The sequence below is a fragment of the Aedes aegypti genome, chromosome 1 (genome assembly GCF_002204515.2).
Source record: "Aedes aegypti strain LVP_AGWG chromosome 1, AaegL5.0 Primary Assembly, whole genome shotgun sequence".
Taxonomy (NCBI): domain Eukaryota; kingdom Metazoa; phylum Arthropoda; class Insecta; order Diptera; family Culicidae; genus Aedes; species Aedes aegypti.
Genome location: NC_035107.1, coordinates 21,552,548 through 21,573,869, shown reverse-complemented (window position 1 = coordinate 21,573,869; position 21,322 = coordinate 21,552,548). Strand labels below are relative to the sequence as shown.

At 38.4% G+C, this 21,322-nt stretch overlaps 1 protein-coding gene across 1 annotated transcript in view; it reads right to left on the bottom strand.

The window, feature by feature from the left end:
• LOC5575945 (G-protein coupled receptor moody) overlaps positions 1-21,322 on the bottom strand; it is a 565,627-nt gene that overhangs the window by 355,283 nt on the left and 189,022 nt on the right. Inside the window, exon 3 of the mRNA XM_021839119.1 lies at positions 13,267-13,446. Within this exon, the coding sequence (XP_021694811.1) occupies positions 13,267-13,446 (180 nt within the window). The remainder of the gene's footprint in view (positions 1-13,266; positions 13,447-21,322) is intronic.

Genomic DNA, 21,322 nt, shown 5'->3' with positions numbered 1-21,322 from the left:
ATTTATTACACCATCTATTTCAACTCTCTCACTAGGGATGTAAACTCGGTACAGCCTACTGAGTAGCTCGTTGTAAACAACATTATTGGCTTCTAGACGATCAGAAAAGATGATTCGAACTTTAGTGAACCCGATCTGTTTGACTTCCTTGACAGACCGAAAATGTTTATGAACCTCGGCCGATACAAGCAGAACTTTGACTGGTTTATCTTTCTGACGAACGAATACTTCGTACGGACCCTTGGAGGACTCTGGGTAACATCTGTGCCGTTTTGATTGCGGGGGCTTTGGTATTGAGATCGACTGGAGTGATGGCGACGACGACGACGACGGTGGAGCAACGTGACTGGAAGACGGAGGCATAGGCGGAGGAGGAACAACAGGAGCAGCGTGAGCGGACAATGGCGGTACGGAAAGAGCAGAGTCAGGAGAAGTTATCTGTGATAGCAAAATCGGCTGTGTATGCTGTACATGACCATTCGGATCAGGAGGCTTGATCTTAGCTGGAGGTTCCTCGCAGTGATCGCTGTCTTGGTCCATGGTTCAATATGGAAGCTTAGCTTCCAGAGCGTCAAACGGAAAACTTTTTTTTTTGTTGCAGCAGTTGCTGTAGTCACTCAAAAGAGAATAATCAATCAAAAGGGTACTTATCTGCGAACCGAAAAACGAAGGTGGAAGGAAGATAGCACGAAAAATGAGATCCCAAAGATCACACGCTACTAGTATACTTTTCTGTACTGAACCACAGCTGGATATAAAACACAACCGTACTCGTCGAGAGGTGAGAAGCAACTGTTGTTTGTTATGTTTATGTTACTATTCATACACTTTTTGTTATAATTTTAGTTATTTTAACAACATCCTGCATCAAGTTTGTAACAACCTATGTTCGAAAAAAAACTTATAACATAATAACATATGCTGATATAATTTTGTTATGTACCTTTAGTCGGGCTGGTGCCGGAATTTCACCGGAGCAGCTACGACCGGTTGCCAGCTACGACCAAATTTTCAACCCTTCATGAAAATCTGACTTACATTTGAAGAGTATTCCTATGTTGCTAAGCATTCTATTTTTCTATTCCGCTCAAGTTTTCATGATTTTGATCTTTTTTTTTAATTCTTCTTAAACACATGCACATTTGTGCTTCGGTAGACTGTATGGCATGGAACACTTCCTTCAACTTTGGCTATCATTCGGTATCGTTATCTTCGAAATTCATTGGCAACTGCATATAATACCCCCATATAATTGGCTCATTTGATAACAATCGAGCAGTGTTGCCATCTATTATCAGAAAATGAAACTTGAATGGCCATTTTGCCGAATATCTCGGATCAGTATTTCCAAACCTAGACGTTGCATTTTCAAAAAAACATAATTATAACCATGATTTTTTTACGACCGATTCTTTTTACGACCCCCAATAACGGTTGTTAAAAGAAGTTGGGATGTATTCAATTGGTAATAAAGAGATTGCCTTCTCGATCACACTTTATTGACCACAAAAGCTGATCGGTGACACCCGAACAATAGATTTCTCGATGACGGGTGTCATTACATCATCCGCTATTGGTCTTTACCCTTTCGGTACTGGTGCGATAGACTTGCAGCAACAATGCTAAATAAAGCAATAAATAAGGCTAAACGGTCTTTTCAGTAAATTCCACTCCTTAAAACTTTCTAGATACCTATAAGTGCTTCTGTTTGAACTTATTTGCCGGCCTAGTTTGTCGATACTGAATAGTATTTTGAAGGAGCTGTGAAGCATCTATTACAACATAACTTTACACCTCACGTATCTATTATACGCTACCAAACTTTGATGTTTGAAAACAGTTTATTCCTCAAACAACCTCTTATAATTTCCAGGTTTAACAATGGTTTATTAAAACTGTTTAGACTTCTAAAAGTTCTAAAACAAGTTTTAACGATAAAGTTGTAGCAACAGCTTGTAGTAATTGAAAAAATAAAACAAAAAAGTTATTTGGGAAGGGAAAATTTGGAAAGAGTGGTTCTAAAAGGTTCAAATTAAGAATACATTTTATATTGAACTTTTTTCTTTGATGTAAATTTGATTGAAATCTTTAAAAAAACTTATTTAATAATAATAAAAAATGGGCTATTTTGCTGAAGATACTATTGATCTAAATATTTATTCGAGCTAAGTAAATTGGCTTTGAAAGCTTTGACTTAGGATGGCTCCCTAAAATCAGTTTGTTTTATCTTGTTTCCGGTTCTACCCCATAATCCCGAATGTAGAATTATCTTGAATGACACTACCTTATGACGAAAAAAATCGCGATTTAGCCCAAAATACCGCGAAAAAGGCCACTGTCCGGCTTTCTACGCGTCCGACAGCATGGTATTCGCGGTAACGGGGTAATTTTTACGAAAATATCAAAAACATGGTCCTCAAACGAGTTGCAGAGGGGACAATAATCTACAGCTTTTTTTCCTCCAAGAATGGAGTTCTTCCATGTCTTCTTTCAGGAACAACTTCAGGAATCACTTCAGATTTGTTTTCTTAATACTTCAGTAGTCGCGCTGTATTTTCTATAACATAGGTGAAAAAACCTCGTTTTTCGTACACTAGATCAGTGTTGTGCTTCTGGCAGTGGTCAACCGCGCGACGACTGAAAGGTTAAAAATACTTCAAATTTCCTCCTGAAATTAAACTAGAAACTTCTCCAAAGGGTTGTCCAAGAAAACTTTGAGATGTCTTCCAGAAAGTTATCTATGGATTCTAACAGGAGTTCCCCAAGGAAACCCTCAGGGACTTCTCTCTTTGATTCTTCTAGAGCAGCGGTTTTCATATCGAGCTCCGCGAAGCACTTGGTGTTCAAATCACGGTTGGTATTCAAATCACGATATGTTTTTTGTTTCTCGATGTATTTTGCACATTTTTGTCACAAGTTCTCAAAAAACTCTTCTAGTTTAAGAATCCGCGTCGATATTAATCATTAGTGATCTAGTTTTGAAGATATTCCGGACCAAGGACACTTCCGATGTTCCTTGGGGGACCGACATTCTCCATATATAATGCCTTTGGTGGCCATTTTGTTTTTGATCAATTTATTTAAAAAACTAAAATGTGTACTGTACAATACCAGGTAATAAGGAGCTACTCTGAAAAAATCATACAGATCGGGTCAGTATTCCTGGAGAAATCTTAAAAATTACCACTCGAGGTTTTTTGAACTTTTCAAGATATTTTTTTTTTTGTCCAGCGTGGTATCAGAAACATAAATGCTCATTACTCAAAGACGACTGAATATCCGAATACGATAAAAATTCTGTAGCCTGAGATATTTCGTGGGCTATGGCTACGCGTCGGTCCCCCAAGGAATATTGGAATATCTTCGGATCCCGAAGACTAATTATCAATTTCGACACATATTCTAAAACTTGAAGAGTTCTTTGAGAACTTGTGAAAAAATTATGCAAAATTATCTAGAAATAAAAATGGTATCGCTATTTGAATATTTTTTATCGGTAGAAAATGAAGCTGCCGGTAGGGGGGTTAATTAAACCAAATCCAGCCATATCGAAAATTTTCAAGATTAAATATTTAAATAACAAAACCGATCGCACTAATCAATTAGTAACTCGTTGGTTTGTTGTTTTTGACGTTATGGTGGATGACGAAACACAGTTTCTACGAGTCTTACATACATAATGAACTTTCTTGTAGCTCTGATATTTTTACGAAAGCGTTCAGAATTTGGGCTAATATTTTGTTATTTGAAGGCTAAAAATATTCCGTCGGTGAACATTTTCCCATACATTTTGTATGGATCGGTTTTAGCTGATAAACTGGAATTTCTTGAATTCAACCCTCTCTTTTCCATTGTAGAAAAATTCCAGTAAGATCCACAGTAGTACCCCTTTCTTGGAAATTCCTCAAGTAGTGCTTTTAAAGTTTCCTTCAATGTTTCGTTCAAAAATATCTGCAGAAAATCTTCAAAACATTTTTTTGGGAATACCACGACATACATTCCAAAAAATATTTTAACTTTGTTTCAGATATTTCTTCAGGAATTCCAGAAACTATCAGAAATCGCTCCAAACAAATTTCAAAGGTCACCCTAAAAAGTTCTTCAGTAAAGTAGTAATTTACTCTAAAAGTAAAGCAGTAAAGTTTTTCAGTAAATCCTGTTGGTGATCTCTCCAGAAAATCTCAAAGAATTTTGTTCTGATAGTTTTCAAGTAGTTATCAGTAGATCCTCCACACAAAAGTACAGAAGACCTCCAGGAATTAGAATAGAATAGAACTCCAGGAATTATTCGGAGAGTTCTCGAAAATGTTCCTCCAAGAATTTCTCCTCCAATATTTTTGTTAGATGATTTCCGAGATATTTTTCAAAATTTCAACAGAAATTGCTCGAAAAATTCCCTCTGGAATTTCTATGAGGATTTTCTCCAAAATTGGAAATAAGTCCAAGAGTTTCTTCGAATTATTTAAGAAGATATTCCATTTGTTTCTCCAGGAGTTCTTCCAGGGGCTCCTCCATGAATTACTACAAAAGAGAAAGAGATAAGTTTTGTTGGGATCCCAAACATTTATTTCGGGAAATCCTTGAGATATTCTTTTAATAATAGGTGCAGAAAATCCTCAAGATGTTTTTTCTCGCAATTCTTCAAGAGTTAATTTTGGGTGTTTGTGTGATAAGATATATTCAGGAATACATACACGAGTTATTACAAGGATTCCTACATGAATTCCTCAAGAATTTATCACAGTAGCACTTGGTTTCAAAAAGTTCATCCTCCTCTTAAATAGTTTCAGCTTGAGAACATTTTTTTAGAATTCTCCAAAAAATGCTGATGAAGTCCTCTAGAAACTTTTAAAGAAGTTTTTCTTAGGATTCTTCCACAAACTCTCAGTAAATTCACCAAAGAATAATGCAACAGATTATTATTATATTTTTGGGAAATTTTTCAAGTACTTCTCTAAGAGTTCTTTAATTCTTTTTTATTTCTCCACAAACGTCTTCAATTATTATTCTATCTGCGTGAATGCAGGAGAATGAAGAATGAGAATTATCTTGACATGATAATATTGATGACATTTCCCCATGATATTGGAATTCGGGGTAACGTCATTCGGGGTGATGGATAGTTCGGGGTTTCGGAATTCGGGTTGATGGCGTTTGGATTGATGGCATTCGGAGTAATGGGGTAGAATCGAATGGAAATTCTTCAATGAATCTAAATATTATTATTTTAGCAAAAATTAACAAGCTTGTCGATGCTGACTTTCAGTACATTACTTATTTTCGAACTCCTATAGATTTTTTTAAATGATCCTACTTCCAGGCAAATTCCGCACGGTACGGTAAGGCCTTAATGGTGCGAGCCATTTAGCATAAAATAGTTTCGCATATTTTTAGGCGTAGTCGTTTCGCATAATGGAAATTTGGCATAATGATAATGGGGTCCTAAAGCCCTGTCCCAATTTTAGTGCCAAACGCTTAAGTTAAGGTCAAAAACACATGTTTACTCAATTTTTTAATGTTTTCCGATGATTTAAGTCCAAAAAACATTTTTTTATGTTTTTTTTAGATTTTGTCACACCCCTTGGCTTAAACTCAAATCTTGGGTGTATTTTGTTTTCCGTGTCTCTCCGAAATGTCAGATAGGAACAACCCCAGTGTAAAAACGTGACGACTAAGCGAATGTCAAACATGATCAAAAGTGTCAAGGTTCACCTATGGACCCAATTTTTAAATTAAAGTTTAAACATGATACAGCCGTTATTTGAGCGGGAAAAATTGCTAAAGTAGTAAATTAAGTAAAAACAAGACTTCATTAAAAATTTTAAGACCCAATTGTATGCCTTTTTTAAAATGTTGTCTGTTGTTGTATTTATGAAACGGCTTTATACGACACGTTCATTATACCTTTATGCAAAATGGTTTACACGGAGAAAACGAAAAACGCAGATATGAGTATTTTATAACTTATTTTTCTCTCCCTATTTGATTCGCTCCTTCTATTGTTGTCAGAGAGCGAAGAGCAAAACAACCCAAAAACCGAACCTTTGTGCGTTACCTCAAATTTGAGTAAGTGGCATAGGAAGTTGAGTTATTTGAGCTGCCGGTTGAGTGAAAAGAACTTAGCCAGTAGTTTTTTTTTCGCATGGCTCCAAATGAAAATAACATCCACACCATCAACTCAAAGTTAAGTTAACGCACGAACCCCCGGAATTGAGTGGAATGAACTCATTTTTGAGTACTTCATTTTCTCCGTGTACCCTCATCGAAATCAAATCTCGATTACTTTTTCACACGATTTGAAGGAAAAAAATGAGAAGAACTAAAACGTTGTTTCTAAATCCATTTGAAAAAAATAAACATTTTTTTTATTTATTTTCTTTAGTGTATCCTCAACAATGTACATGTAAGCAGCACGTCTAAAATTTCTGATTTTTTAACATTTTCCTACAAAAAAATAATTACAAAATGATACACGATTTCGTTAAATTACTCACTCCACTTTTGTACCAGTGTAAGATTGACTCAAGTAGTGCTTTGTTTTGATTCGATTCGTGATTTCGAAAGTGACTAAACTTCGTCTCTCTCTATATAACATAGCAGAGAGAGTCGTGGTTAGGTTACGAAAGTTGGAAATCTTACATCGTTTTGTAATTTCATACATTAAACGTTATAAACGTGAAAATCAAGTTGGTTCAGAGTGGAAGGTGTAGAATTTTGTCTGCAAATCACGTAGGATCAATAAACTAATTGTGTTAATTCTTCTGATTTACGGCTGTTTGAATAAGGTTCGGGGCCTTCCTTAGCCGAGTGGATAGAGTAGTTAGAGCAAACCCATGCTGAAGGTGTCTAGGTTCGATTCCCGGTCGGTCCAGGATCTTTTCGTAATGCAAATATCCTTGACTTTCCTGGGCATAGAGTTTTATCGTACCAGCAACACAATATACGAATGCAAAAATGGCAACTTTAGCAAATAAAGCTCTTAATTAACAACTGTGGAAGTGCTCATTGAACAATAAGCTGAGAAGCAGGCTCTGTCCCATGCCAAGAAGAAGAAGATGATGATGAATAAGGTTTCGAGAAATGTGTGATAAAAATATAACTTTAAACGTATTATCTTCAATTTGAGACCACCGAGAGCCATTTTAATGGAAGCAAAGTCTGCCAGCGCGAAAAGATGGTTGAAATATGCAACGGCTAGGGTTCCATTTGAAAACAGTTTAGGCAGATTACGTTTTGCGTATTATGCTTTGCTCCTTGTTATGTTTACCCCGGCGAGCGGAAATAACTGCTCGCTCTGGTTTTTGGGTGCCGTTTTTTTTTTTTGTTTGAAGACGATTGTTGAAACGAGCCATACTTAACTGTGGAATGGCAGCTTTCGTGTATTATTGCTGTGGTGAATCTTAATTCGGGCCATTCCGCGCCCAGCTGACCGAGAAAATCAGCAGTGATTTGCGGTTTGAACCGTAATTAAGAGGATTTACTCTATGCTTTATTATGAGCATAGTTTTATAGTCTCACTAGGTTTTCCCATATCATATTTAAATGAGTGGTATACATTCGACTTTTACTTGAAAATTATTTTAAGTGTCAGCAACTAGTCGCAGAACATAGCAAGCCTTGACGACACTGATGCAGAGGAAAATTTAGGAAAATTCGCCATAATGAGGAGCATAACTCTCAAAAGGGTCCTAAAATCCTATCTCCATTTTTGTACAAAATGCTTGATTTTACGTCAGAATCACACGTTTACTCAATTTTCTAATGTATTGCATTGGATTAAGTATGAATAAAACAAATTCTCTTGGTTTTTGAGTACATGCCACATCTCAAGATAGTAACTCAGATTTTGAGTGAATTTTGTTTTCCGTGTACCTTCCGAAATGTCAGATGAATCAGCCCATAGTGTCAAAAACCAATCATCAGTCGTTTTTTGTCGGTGAAGTGAACGTCCAAGATGATCAGAAGTGTCAAGGTAGAAATTTTAACGCATTTTATAAAATTGAAGTTTAATTATAAATTAGATTAGAAATTGTAAAAGTAGCAGCAAAAACATTCTATATGGTGTTATTAACCCTCTAATACCCAAATTTTTATTTTCGATTTAAGTATTATTTTTCGTTATCTAAAATCGTTCTAAACACGTTTTGGGCATTTATTTATTTTTAATCGCAAATTTTTAAATTTTGGTTTTTGATTTTTATAATTTTTATTTTTGAACATCCCTAGCTTTTTTCATTTTTTCTTGAAGCCTTTTCTAGTTGTTGATTTTTGGCAATAATAAAAATTTAAATTGTTAAGGTATTTTTAAAAATATTAAATTTTTAATTTATTTTCGGAGCGTATTTTATTTTCCGTGTAACTAAAGGAAAAACAGGTTTTGAATGATTTTAATACCACCAGGCTCTTCGTTTGTGATAGGTTAATCGTAGAAAAATATAAAAGGTACGATTTTTTATATTACACGTTAAATGAAGCCCAGGCATTTGTAGGTTATATAAGAATGCAATTTTTCAAACAATTTCTAAAAATACAAAAAAGTTTCAAAAGTCATAAAAAACTTTTCTTATATGCGTGTTATGAGTCAAGGTATAAGCCAAAAATAAAATCATTTTGATTTGCGAGCTACGAAAAAATACACAAAATTCCAAAGTGTACCCCGTCTAAAGGCGGGGTTGGGTATTAGAGGGTTAAAAAGTTAAGACCCTTCCGATATGTCAGACACAAAAAAGCCAAAAAGCAAAACCCCAGTGGGTTTCGATGAGTTAAGCGTCAGAGATGATCAAAAGTGTCAGCGTTGAAATTTCAACGTATGTTTCAGAATTGAAGTTTAATTAATGAATAAGCTGTTATGCAAATAGGGAAAATTGTCAAAGTATTAGAAAGAACCTTCTCTATCGTGTTATTAAATAAAAACAAGATTTCATCAAACATGTTAGGATTCCGCTTTCGTTTAGGTTGTTCCAACCCGATTTGGGCGTAGGTCCCGCAAGCCGGAAAATTTGTGGCTGGGTTTTTGTCGTGAGAGATATATTAGCCTATCATTGGAGGCTGTGCACAGTGTCCACACATACTCTCATGGCGTGTTTACTCGCCGCCATTAGTTGATGATTTATGAGAAGGATTTCCCACCAAGCAGTTGCAAATTAGAACTGCGTTGATATTTATCTGGGCTTAATTGTGGGACGACGCTGCGAAATTTTGATAATTTATTGGATCATTTATCACCTAGTTTAACCTAGTAGGTGGGGCGTATTTGGATGTCATAAACGTAAGTTTGATCATCCGCAAATCGAAAAAGACAATTTACACCGAAGAATAATTTTGTTGAAGAGCAGATGTGCGTATTTAGAGTTTTATCAAAGTAGTTTAGTGATTGTTAGAGCTAAGTAGGCTTCTTTTTTAAACTTTGGTAACAACGTGGCCAAGTATGCTATGAAATATATTGAGATTGTAAGCTTAAACGTAATACTAATTTAAAGCCTTTGTAGATATATCACAAATTTTGTAAATCTATGTTCATTATTGGAAAAAGTTTATGAGCGTCATTGGCAACAGACTCAAACTTCTAATGGAAAAACCTTAGAGGTTCTCATGGAGAAGTATTTTAGCTTCTCTAAAAGAATCGAGCTGAGAAGCTTTCAAGCTTCCGATCAGAAGCTTCCCAGCATCTGACGAGAAGCTTCCTAAGCTTTGACGAGAAGCTTCCAAGCTTCTGACGAAAAGCTTTCAAGCTTCTGAAAAGAAGTTTTTAAGCTTCTGAAGAGAAGCTTCCAAGCTTCTGAAGAGAAGCTTCCAAGCTTCTGACGAGAAGCTTCTAATAAAATTCTTCCATGCTCTGAGGAGAAGTTGTAAAGCTTTTAAAGAGAAGCTTCCAAGCTTCCAAAGAAAACCTTCCAAACTTCTGATGAGAAGCTTTCAAGCTTCTGAAGAGAAGATTACAAATTTCTGATGAGATGCTTCCCGGCATCTGACGAAAAGCTCCCTAACTTCTGACGAGAGGCTTCTAATAAAATTCTTCCATGCCTCTGAGGAGAAAAAACCAAGCTTTTGGAGAGAAGCTTCCAAGCTTCTGAGGAGAAGCTTCCAAGCTTCTGAGGAGAAGCTTCCAAGCTTCTGAGGAGAAGCATCCAAGCTTCTGAGGAGAAGCTTCCAAGCATCTGAGGAAAAACTTCCAAGCTTCTAAGGTCAAGCTTCTAAGCTTCTAAGGAGAAGCTTCCAAGCTTCTGAGGAGAAGCTTACAAGCTTCTGAGGAGAAGCTTCCAAGCTTCTGAGGAGAAGCTTCCAAGCTTCTGAGGAGAAGCTTCCAAGCTTCTGAGGAGAAGCTTCCAAGCTTCTGAGGAGAAGCTTCCAAGCTTCTGAGGAGAAGCTTCCAAGCTTCTGAGGAGAAGCTTCCAAGCTTCTGAGGAGAAGCTTCCAAGCTTCTGAGGAGAAGCTTCCAAGCTTCTGAGGAGAAGCTTCCAAGCTTCTGAGGAGAAGCTTCCAAGCTTCTGAGGAGAAGCTTCCAAGCTTCTGAGGAGAAGCTTCCAAGCTTCTGAGGAGAAGCTTCCAAGCTTCTGAGGAGAAGATTCCAAGCTTCTGAGGAGAAGCTTCCAAGCTTCTGAGGAGAAGCTTCCAAGCTTCTGAGGAGAAGTTTCCAAGCTTCTGAGAAGAAGCTTCCAAGCTTCTGAGGAGAAGCTTCCAAGCTTCTGAGGTGTAGCTTCCAAGCTTCTGATGAAGGATTCCAAGCTTCTGGAGAGAAGCTTTCACGCTTCTTAGGAGCAGTTTTCAAGCTTCTAAGGAGAAGATTCTAAGCTTCTAAGGAGAAGCTTCCAAGCTTCTGAGGAGAAGCTTCCAAGCTTTTGAGGAGAAGCTTCCAAGCTTCTGAGGAGAAGCTTCCAAGCTTCTGAGGAGAAGCTTCCAAATTCTGAGGAGAAGCTTCCAAGCTTCTGGAGAGAAGCTTCCAAGCTTCTGGAGAGAAGCTTCCAAGCTTCTGGAGAGAAGCCTCCAAGCTTCTGGAGAGAAGCCTCCAAACTTCTGGAGAGAAGCCTCCAAGTTTCTGGCGAGAAGCTTCCAAGCTTCTGGAGAGAAGCTTCCAAGCTTCTGGCGAGAAGCTTCCAAGCTTCTGGCGAGAAGCTTCCAAGCTTCAAGTGAGAAGCTTTCAAGCTTCTGATGAAAGATTCCAAGCTTCTGGGAAGAAGCTTCGAAGCTTCTGAGAAGGCCTTCCAAGCTTTTGGATAGAAGCTTCCAAGCTTGTGAGAAGTTCCAAGCTTTTGGGAAGAAGCTTCCAAGCTTCTGAAGAGAAGCTTCCAAGTTTCTGGAGAGAAGCTCCCAAGCTTCTGAGGCGAAGCTTCCAAGCTTCTGGAGGGAAGCTTCCAAGCTTCTGAAGAGAAGCTTCTACGCTTCTGTTGAGAAGCTTCCAAGCTTCTGGAGAGAAGCTTTCAAGCTTCTAGTGAGGAGCTTCCAACCTTCATAAGAGATGCTTCCAAGCTTCTGGTGAAGAGCTTTCATGCTTTTGGTAAGAAGCTTCCAAGCTTCTAAACAGACGCTTCCAAGCTTCTGAAGAGAAGCTTCCATCTTCTGGTGTGGAGCTTGCAAGCTTCTGAAGAGAAGCTTTCAAGCTTCTGTCAAGAAGCTTCCATCCTTCTGCCGAGAAGCTTCCATGCTTCTTCATGTTTCCAAGCTCCTTACGACAAGCTTCCAAGCTTCTTGTGAAAAGCTTCCAAGCTTCTGGTGAGAAGCATCCAAGCTTCTGGTGAGAAGCATCCAAGCTTCTGGTGAGAAGCTTCAAAGTTTTAGACATCATGCCTCCAAGCTTCTGACAAAAAAATCAAGCTTTTGACAAAAAATCCAAGCTTCAGGCGACAAGAAACTTCCAAGCTTCTAGGAAAAGCTACCAAGCTTTTCATCCAGCAGCGTTGTGTTCAAACTTCGTAATTTGAATTATCGACTACTTGGATAATAAATATTCCTACGCCTACCACGCGGATACGTCCATCAAGAAGTCAAAATCATTTCATTTTGTAGAGCTCAATTTCTTTATAAACCCCTGTGTATCAATCTTGATAAAAGCCAATCTTATTAATCCCCTTCGAATCATCGAAAATCTCCATCTTGAGTTTATTTTAATCCGCACCAACAGCACTCATATCAATTCGCATCCCGTGGCTTTTTAATGAGAAACAATATCGCAGTTGCTATACACAGAATCGTATAAGTAGACCTCCCCGAACTCGAGCCAAATCGCAACGATTCGAAAGGCGATTCCGCTGAAAATCGATTGAAATAAATTTCAACGCGTACCTATTGGTTGAAGGCACTCTGCCTCCACGTGGGTTTGACCGGATTCGTAGAAGGAACCGTCTGGCAACAGACGCATCCATAATGGAGATTAAAGCTCTCCATCGTAGGAGGCGTGGTTCATCAATTTATTATCGGAGAAGAAACGTCATGCTAGTAGGCTCGCTACCCAGTGAAGTATCTTTTATTTATTTCAAGGAATAAAATTCATTATAATCGGAAAAATCCCAAGTAACACCAAGCATTATAATATTGCAAGTATTCTACTACATACATACATATCAACAATACTGATGCGACATTGCTTTTATTCGACAAATTACAAGAGCTGTCAAGCAAAAGAGCATTAACGCTACATTACAAATGTATTAAGGTGAAACATCTCAGAATCCAAAGATGGCCATCACAATGGCCGACTTGTGCCCCTACTCACGTTTTCAAAGGCACTAAACTGGAGAAATAGTTGGCAAATGTTTCTGATCTTCTTATTTTAAGCTTTCTGCTAGTGCACAAAGCCAAAATAAAAAGTACACTGTTGTTGGATGCTTTCTTCGCGAGACTTGTGCCTTTGAAGTTATAGTGCAATCTTAGAAGTTGATTCCTAACTGTTTCACCTTAATGCACTAATATTACTTTATGAATTGCTTGGTTGCTTTATAAACATTATTGCATTAGTTCGACTATATCAGGGCCTTTTTCCACTTTTAAACTACTATAATGGTAGGCTTACGGCAATGCAGCTGCTTTATATAAGCAATGATATAATGCTCCATGGTTACTTGGGATGCGGATCAAAGGCAACGTATCAACGCGTTGGGTTAGCTCAAGATCATTACAAAAGGTATGAAAATGTGTCTCAAAAAATGTACCGACTTTTTCAAGATAACCACATAAAGGTAGGAACTCATTATTTTCCTACTTCGCTAAATCAAAATGCAATTCCAATCTACTTTCCACCATCTAATCACTACAAATCACTCGAATACTCACCCCCAGATCCAGATAGGTGGTGTAGATCGGATACGGAAGCGCAATCACCATTCCGGCCAGCCAGGAGGCACAGCTGCACACGAACGCCGGCAGCCGGGCCTTGAGTGGATCCGTCAGCCAGCGCTTCCGGTCCCACGCAATCAACAGATGGGAAATCATGGCGACGTGCAGCGGTATGTCCTGCGAAAAGAGAGAGAAGGGAAATAAAAACAAACAGTTAGTTAACCCGGATAAAAATATTATACATAACAATATAAGTTATTGTAGCAATACTATACAAAACATTAAAACTACAATACAGTATAAATTACTTTACAGAATATTGTTTTGAATAATTCACTGTAAAAATTACAATATAACTTACTGGTTGATTACAATCTTAACAATATTGATATTTTCTTATATAAGGCATTCAAAAAAAGTTTGTTATTTTTTACATGAGGCAAAATGTAGCAGATTACAGTGTAAACACGGATTTAAATGGTTTTCAAATGGCAGCTCACGGTCAAAAAAATAGTTTATGTATTGTTTTGAATGGCAACTTCTATATTGTTCTGCATTCACTGAATGGTACGTTTTTATCCGGGCAGTCCGTCGGTCGTTCGAATCCGGAAAGTGCCGAGCTGGAACAAACGGAAATCAAATTAATTTCCATTGACTTGTTTGTGCGCTGTTCTCATTTGCCGGCCCGTTGCAGCTGCTGCCGATTGCCGATTGGTGGCGCTATCCGTCTGGATAAACAACAACCAGACAGCAACAGCAGGCGTCGCCTACTAAGTCCTGAGATCTGACAGCAGCAACCGGCAGACAAATGGATTAGAGAATCTCACTTCTCTGGTCCTCCGGACGAAGATTGGTAAGCTGTGGCCTAAGCCGAGAAAGCATTCCGAGCGCCGTTTTTACAGTGCTGCCAGAGACAAAATAAACACAGTCAGGTCCCTGGTGTCCCTTGCAGTTACTCAAAATTTTATGCAACATGAAGTAGTACAGCAAAATCTAGAATGCCGTGAAAATTCTACTGCGACCTGTCAAACTTGGGTACTGAGTGTAGTACCAAGGAACCAAATGTAGTACTAGAAATGGTACCCATTCTAAGCCCGACTACTAGGACCAAATGTAGTACTAGAACCAATACCTATTCTGAGCACGACTACTACGTCCCTATTTTGTCTTTGATCCTCCTGCACAGTAAATTCAGATAAATTCGATTCGCTACTGTAGAACCGTCGGCAAATGGCGAACAGCGAAAAGGGGTGAAAGGTTGAAAATAGCTTCGGAAAATGTTGCTCCAAAAGAGACCCAAAGCTCTGCCAGCTTCAGAGTCTATAAATCCTTTTACTGTCAGTGCGGATTAGGGCGGGCGGATGCAGCACGAATGAATCGATAGCACGGGACACGGAGCGTTTAAAGCAGACCGGATCACGATGCCGGAGGAAATTTTTGCTGACGACAGTGGCGAAATGTGACAGAGATTGAATTTTGCTGGCAAATTGCGTTGGAGGTGTCGAAAAAGCGGCGGGGATGACTTTTGAATGAAAGGGATCAATGGGATGTTAAACCCTTTAATGACTCTTTAAGCTTTTTTTATGGAATGCTCTAAATTGCTCGTAATTTTCGATTTGAATTTGCTGGTCGACTCTTGAGTTCCTATGTAGAAGCTGTTGTGAGGTGCTTCCTTGTTTGAGAGCATCTCGGGGCAAAGCTTTCAAGCTTCTCGATAAAAAGCCTTCCTGCTTCTTTAAGAGAAGCTTTCGGGCTCCTTTACGATAAGCTTTCAAGCTTCTCTAAAAGGTGCTTTTGACCTTTTCTAAAAAAGCTTTCAAGCTTCTGAGTAAAAGCTTCCGAGCTTCAAAGGAGAAGCTTCCAAACTCCAGAGTAAAAGCTTCCAAACTTCTGAGAAGAAGCTTCCAAGCTTCTATAGAGAAATTACTCAACTTCTTCAGAGAAACTTTTAAACTTCTAGGGAGAAGTTTTCAAGCTTCTGAGGAGAACCTTCCAAGCTTCTGAGGAGAAGCTTCCAAGCTTGTGAAGAGAAGTTTCCAAGCTTCTAGCAAAAAGCTTCTAAGCTTCTGGATAGCTACTTCCAAACTACTATGGAGAAGCTTTTAAGCTTCGGAGGAAAAGTTTCCAAGCTTCTGAAAATAAGCTTTCAAGCTTCTAAGGAGATGATTTCAAGCTTTTGGAGAGAAGCTTCCAAGTTTCTAAATAGAAAATTTGAAGCTTCTCAGGAGAAGCTTCCAAAATGCTGAGACGAAGCTTCCAAGCTTCTATAGAGAAGTTTCTCAGCTTCTTAAGAGATACTTCCAAACTTCTGAGATGAAGCTTCCAAATTTCTAGGGAGAGCTTCGAAGCTTCTGAGAATAAGCTTTTAAACTTCTGAGAAGATGCTTTCAAGCTTTTGGAGAGGAGCTTCCATGTTTCTGAGACAAAAAAAATTGAAGCTTCTGAGGAGAAGCTTCCAAGCTGCTGAGAAGAAGCTTCCAAGCTTCTGACGAATAGCTTCCAAGCTTCTGATGAAAAGCTTTCAAGCTTCTTGAGAGAAGCTTCCAAGCTTCTGTGGAGAAGCTTCCGATCTTCTGGTGAGAAGATTGCTTCCAAGCTTCTGGAAAAAAGCTTCTAAGCTTCGGGAGTGAAGCATACAAGCTCCTGGATGGCTTCCAAGCTTCTGGAGAGAAGCTTTCGGAAAAAATTTTACAAACTTCTGGAAACTTCCTAGCTTCGGGAGATAATCTTTGAAGCATCTGGACTGAAACTTCCAAGGTTCTGGAGAGAAGCTTCCAAGCTTCTGGAGAGAAGCTTCCAAGAGAAAAGTTTCTAAGCTTCTTGAGAGATACTTCCAAGCATCTAGGGAGAAGCTTACAAGCTTCTGAGGAGAAGCTTTCAAGCTTCAGACGAGAAACTACGAAGCATTGTGAGTTACTTCAAACATGATTGTGTTCAACTTTAAATAATACAGTAAGGACCCGATTTTGTGAGCCCCTCGATGAATTATAGGCTGACAAAATCGGGACATTTTTTCTTTGTCATTTTTTTTTTATTTTAGCATGTAAACATTGTTTTTGAACCATGTTTGCAAGCAACATGAAGTTTTAATGGAGGAGGGTTTTATAAGGGGTGTTATAAGGTGGTTTGGTTCACACTTACAGTGAGAGGCAAAATAAAGTGCCCACCTTACCAGTTTTCGAATTTCTCTCATTGATTTGGTTCAAATTAAAGTTAACACACCTAAATCTTTTGTGATATTTTATTTTTGATGTTCTTTTAAAGTTGCACTTACGAAATTTTGATTAAAAAAAGAATTTTACTTAAAGAAAAAGAAAATCAATTTGTATTGAAAAAAAAGTAGTGACAAAAATAAGTGCCCACTTCCTTCTTGGCCCCAGAAAAGATGATTTAAGAAAAATAAAAAGCAATTTAATAGTTAATGTGTCCTCCTTTGGCCTTAAGGACTTGCTGGAGGCTCTTCGGCATGCTTTTCACCAGGTTTTGTAGGTGTTGTGGATCTAGTTCTTCCCAGGCGCGCTCCAAGGCTTCAAAATAATTATTTTTGTTGGTAACACCAGTTTTTTCAACCCTAGCATCGAGAATCGCCCACAAATTCTCGATGGGGTTGAGGTCTGGGCTTTGTGGAGGCCATTCCAGCGGTTTAATCCGACAAGACCGGAAGAAAGACTTGGTCTTCTTTCCAGTATGCTTCGGGTCGTTGTTCTAGAGAAATATGAATTTCTCTTCAAGGCCCGTCTGGATCAGCGAAACCTCCAGATTTTCCAGCAAGATGTTAATGTAGGAATCTGCCGTCATTATTCCGTCGATTTTCACGACGCTTCCTACTCCACTCCATGAAAAACACCCCCAGACCATCACATTTCATCACATCACACTTCCATGCGTCACCGTTCCTTGGATGTGGCGCTCCTGAAGCTCGAGCTGTCTAACCGAGAGCGGCGGGCTCGTGTGTGATGCAGAGCACCACATCCAAGGAACGGTGAAGCATGGAGGAGGAAATGTGATGGTCTGGGGGTGTTTTTCATGGAGTGGAGTAGAAAACCTCGTGAAAATCGACGGAATAATGATGGCAGATTCCTACATTAACATCTTGCTGGAAAATCTGGAGGTTTCGCTGATCCAGACGGGCCTTGAAGAGAAATTCATATTTCTCTAGAACAACGACCCGAAGCATACTGGAAAGAAGACCAAGTCTTTTTTCCGGTCTTGTCGGATTAAACCGCTGGAATGGCCTCCACAAAGCCCAGACCTCAACCCCATCGAGAATTTGTGGGCGATTCTCGATGCCAGGGTTGAAAAAACTGGTGTTACCAACAAAAATAATTATTTTGAAGCCTTGGAGCGCGCCTGGGAAGAACTAGATCCACAACACCTACAAAACCTGGTGAAAAGCATGCCGAAGAGCCTCCAGCAAGTCCTTAAGGCCAAAGGAGGACACATTAACTATTAAATTGCTTTTTATTTTTCTTAAATCATCTTTTCTGGGGCCAAGAAGGAAGTGGGCACTTATTTTTGTCACTACTTTTTTTCAATACAAATTGATTTTCTTTTTCTTTAAGTAAAATTCTTTTTTTTATCAAAATTTCGTAAGTGCAACTTTAAAAGAACATCAAAAATAAAATATCACAAAAGATTTAGGTGTGTTAACTTTAATTTGAACCAAATCAATGAGAGAAATTCGAAAACTGGTAAGGTGGGCACTTTATTTTGCCTCTCACTGTAAATTATTTCACCGACCTCAGTAAAACTTTTCGCCCAGAGCCCAACAGCTGAGAATTCGGTAATTTTGAATGCTGAATCTCGGTACTTCCGGCAATCCAAATTTTTCGCAAAAATCTCGGCGAACGTTACCGAGATTCGGTAAACGTTTACCGAAAATCGTCAAATTATTACCGAGACATCAGCTGTTGGGTTCTCTACTAATCCGTTTAAGTGTGTTGGAACAAAGATTCACTAAAATTTTTTGAAAATAATTCGAGGGGCAATTACTGATGAGAGATGACTAAAATAAATTAATGGGACGTTCATTATTTACGTTACTGTTTTTGGAGGAAATTATTGGATCCGTATTAATCGCGTGTAATACAATTTAGTTTTGATTTCTAAACTCGCAATCTGTTTCTCCAAAGAACGGAGGTTAGAAAAATCGACGAAATTGTGTTACGATATTGATGAACAACCCTTTACGTGTATTTTAGATCCTCACATCAATAACAGGAAAAATTACGCTTGTGGTTTCTAGAATTTCAATGTTAACACATTTTGTGACTGTTTTCCATTTTTATCTAGTAGTTTTGATTGTTCACTAACACCTAAGACGAGTCGTCTCATGTCAAAGTATAATAACTAAACCAAATGCCTGTCAGAAAATACCACTTTCCAAGTAACCATGTTGCTGAAGCTGTAATTTTTACCTATGAACGGTGTATATAAAGCGAGCATTACTGTATATGTACATTTAAAGTTGATTTAAAGTGGGTCCCACTAGAGCCATATTTAATTTATAGCTTATAACAATCACACTTAAACGGTATCGCCGAGAACACAACAGCTGATTTCTCGGTAGTAATTTGACCATTCTCTGCAAAACTTTCACCGAGATTTCGGTAAATATTATTCGAATCTCGGTAACGTTCACCGAAATCTCGGCAAAAAAAAATAGATTAAAAATTGAAATATACCGAATGCTCAGTTGTCGGGTTCTCGGCGAAACGTTTTAGTGAGGTCGTTGAAATAATTAAAGTGTGTTAACTCGACATTTGTGGGGCCCTTTCCCACTTTAAGTCAACTTCAATTGTACATATACAGTAATGCTAGCTTTATATACACCGTTTATACAAAGACAAATTAAAGACCTCCATGTCCCTTGTGGTTGTCCAAAATTTTATGGCTCATAAGGTAATCTAAAATGCCGTAAAAAGTGGACTGCGATCTGTCAAACTTGGGTACCTTTTGCACTAACGAGAGACCAAATGCAGTACTAGAAGTGGTACACGGAAAAAAAATCCGATGCCGGAATCATGAACAAAAAGTCATGAAATCATAAAATTTTATGTTTCATGATATCATGACTACAAGTCATGAAACCATGGCTGTTAATCAAGAATTTGTGTGCTCAGGGCGTTACATAAATCCAACTGTCACTTTTTTCATTTAAGTCAACACGTATTTTGCGATCGGTAGTGTTTTTTTTTAAGTGAAATTACGAATAAGTTTTGTTTACGGAAGAAGTTAATTTGAATACCATGCTCGTCGGAACTTTGCCATTTTATAGATGACATTACCGATAACCCAATTAAACTGCCGGTGCTATTAGATGTGCGGAAATGTACTTGCCAGCTTTCACACGGATTATTCCATACCGGGCAATGATTGACGAAGGTTTAGCTTGACAAATTCGTCGGCGATTTTCAATGTTCGGATGTGATGCATTCTCCACATCTTACAATAGAGCAGCTCACACAAAACTTCGGCAGCCGGCTGATCTTTACCACTCTACACGCCTGCAACTCCGGTTTTGTATAAAACTAATTTAAAAAAAAAAACAAGCATCTTCTATTGCACTAAATGAATGAAACGTGCACGAAAAAACCAAATGATGAGCCTTGATGTTTGAATTAATTCACAAGATTTGTTTAAAAAAGGTTACTGGTAGTACTGACTTTTGCATCGTCAAGGTTACCGACTAGAAAACAACGGAGCAGTTTCACGTCCTGTCCTGGACTAACAAACGTATACACCTGTATACACGCACCCCCACGCAGCATTTAATTCATTCGAGTTGCAGTTGTTGTCTAGAACAGGACGTGACAGCTCAACTAAGACTGCCCCGTTGTTTTTCAGTCGATAACCTTGACGACACAAAAGCCAGTGTTACCAGTATCCTTTTTATGCAAATCTTGTGAACAAATTAAAATATCAAGGATCAAAATTTGATTGTTTCCTGAATGCTTCATTAATTTAGTGCATTAGAGGATGCGATATTTCAAAAAATCAGGTTAATATTCAAAACCGATTGTATTTTTAGCTGGAATGGGCATAATTTCCATTAAATTTGTATCAGTAAGGTATTTTTAATTTAATTTAGCATTGTAGGAGCACATGTTTCGAGCTAAACAATAAATATAAATAGTTTTGAAACGAAAAGTTTTCATGAAAAATTTCGAAATTTTCGATAAAAACTCTAATCCATGAACTAGCAACAAAGTACCCTGTTGCAATCCAACTCAACGATGTGAAAGTAGGCCTTTGCCATAACGACCAATGGGAAGTGGTCTTTTTTGACAGGCAATTGGTTTCATTTTTGTACTTTGACCTGTCACGTCTTGTCTTAGGTTGTTGTTAGTAACGCCCACGGATTATCCATCGTGCTCAGTGACAGTTTGATTTGGCGAATTCTTTCCAAAAACTAACGGAGGTTTTAACTAAGTTGAGAAATAACAACACTTAATCGATCTCATTCTTGTTTGCGACGGATCCAACCAAGGTATCTGGAAGGGAGGTAGCCCAATGTGTCAGATTTCCCATTCCGCCATTTTGAAATGCCAAGTGCCAGCTGGCGAGTTTGTTTTGGTTGTTTGGATATCAGATGCATGGCGTGACAAAGTAGGTATAGAATGTTTCTTTTACACCCACATCTGTGTGGTATACGCGGCAAAGTATCTGAATTTACTTCACTGTGTAATGCACTGATAGTAGAATGACTTAACTTACGAGATAAAGTTATTTACTAGAATACAACCGTCATCGTCAGACGGCGACACCGTGGCGCATCCTCTCTTCCATCTGTAGACCATCGGTGGTGGGTGGCTTTCACCCGCTGCACTATTCGAAATATCCACATTTACATGCATCACATGCAATTGTAAACCAATTTTTAAAATAATCTGCTTCTCTTCGACACGAAACACCGGAATACTACATTAAAGACGAAAATTTGATTCGCGACAAAATGCTGGAGAAAATTTTCACTTCACTGTGTTTATGTTTGTTGGAATAAACATTCCCTAACAACCCCATAGAAACGGTTGAGTACACAAACCTGCCAGCT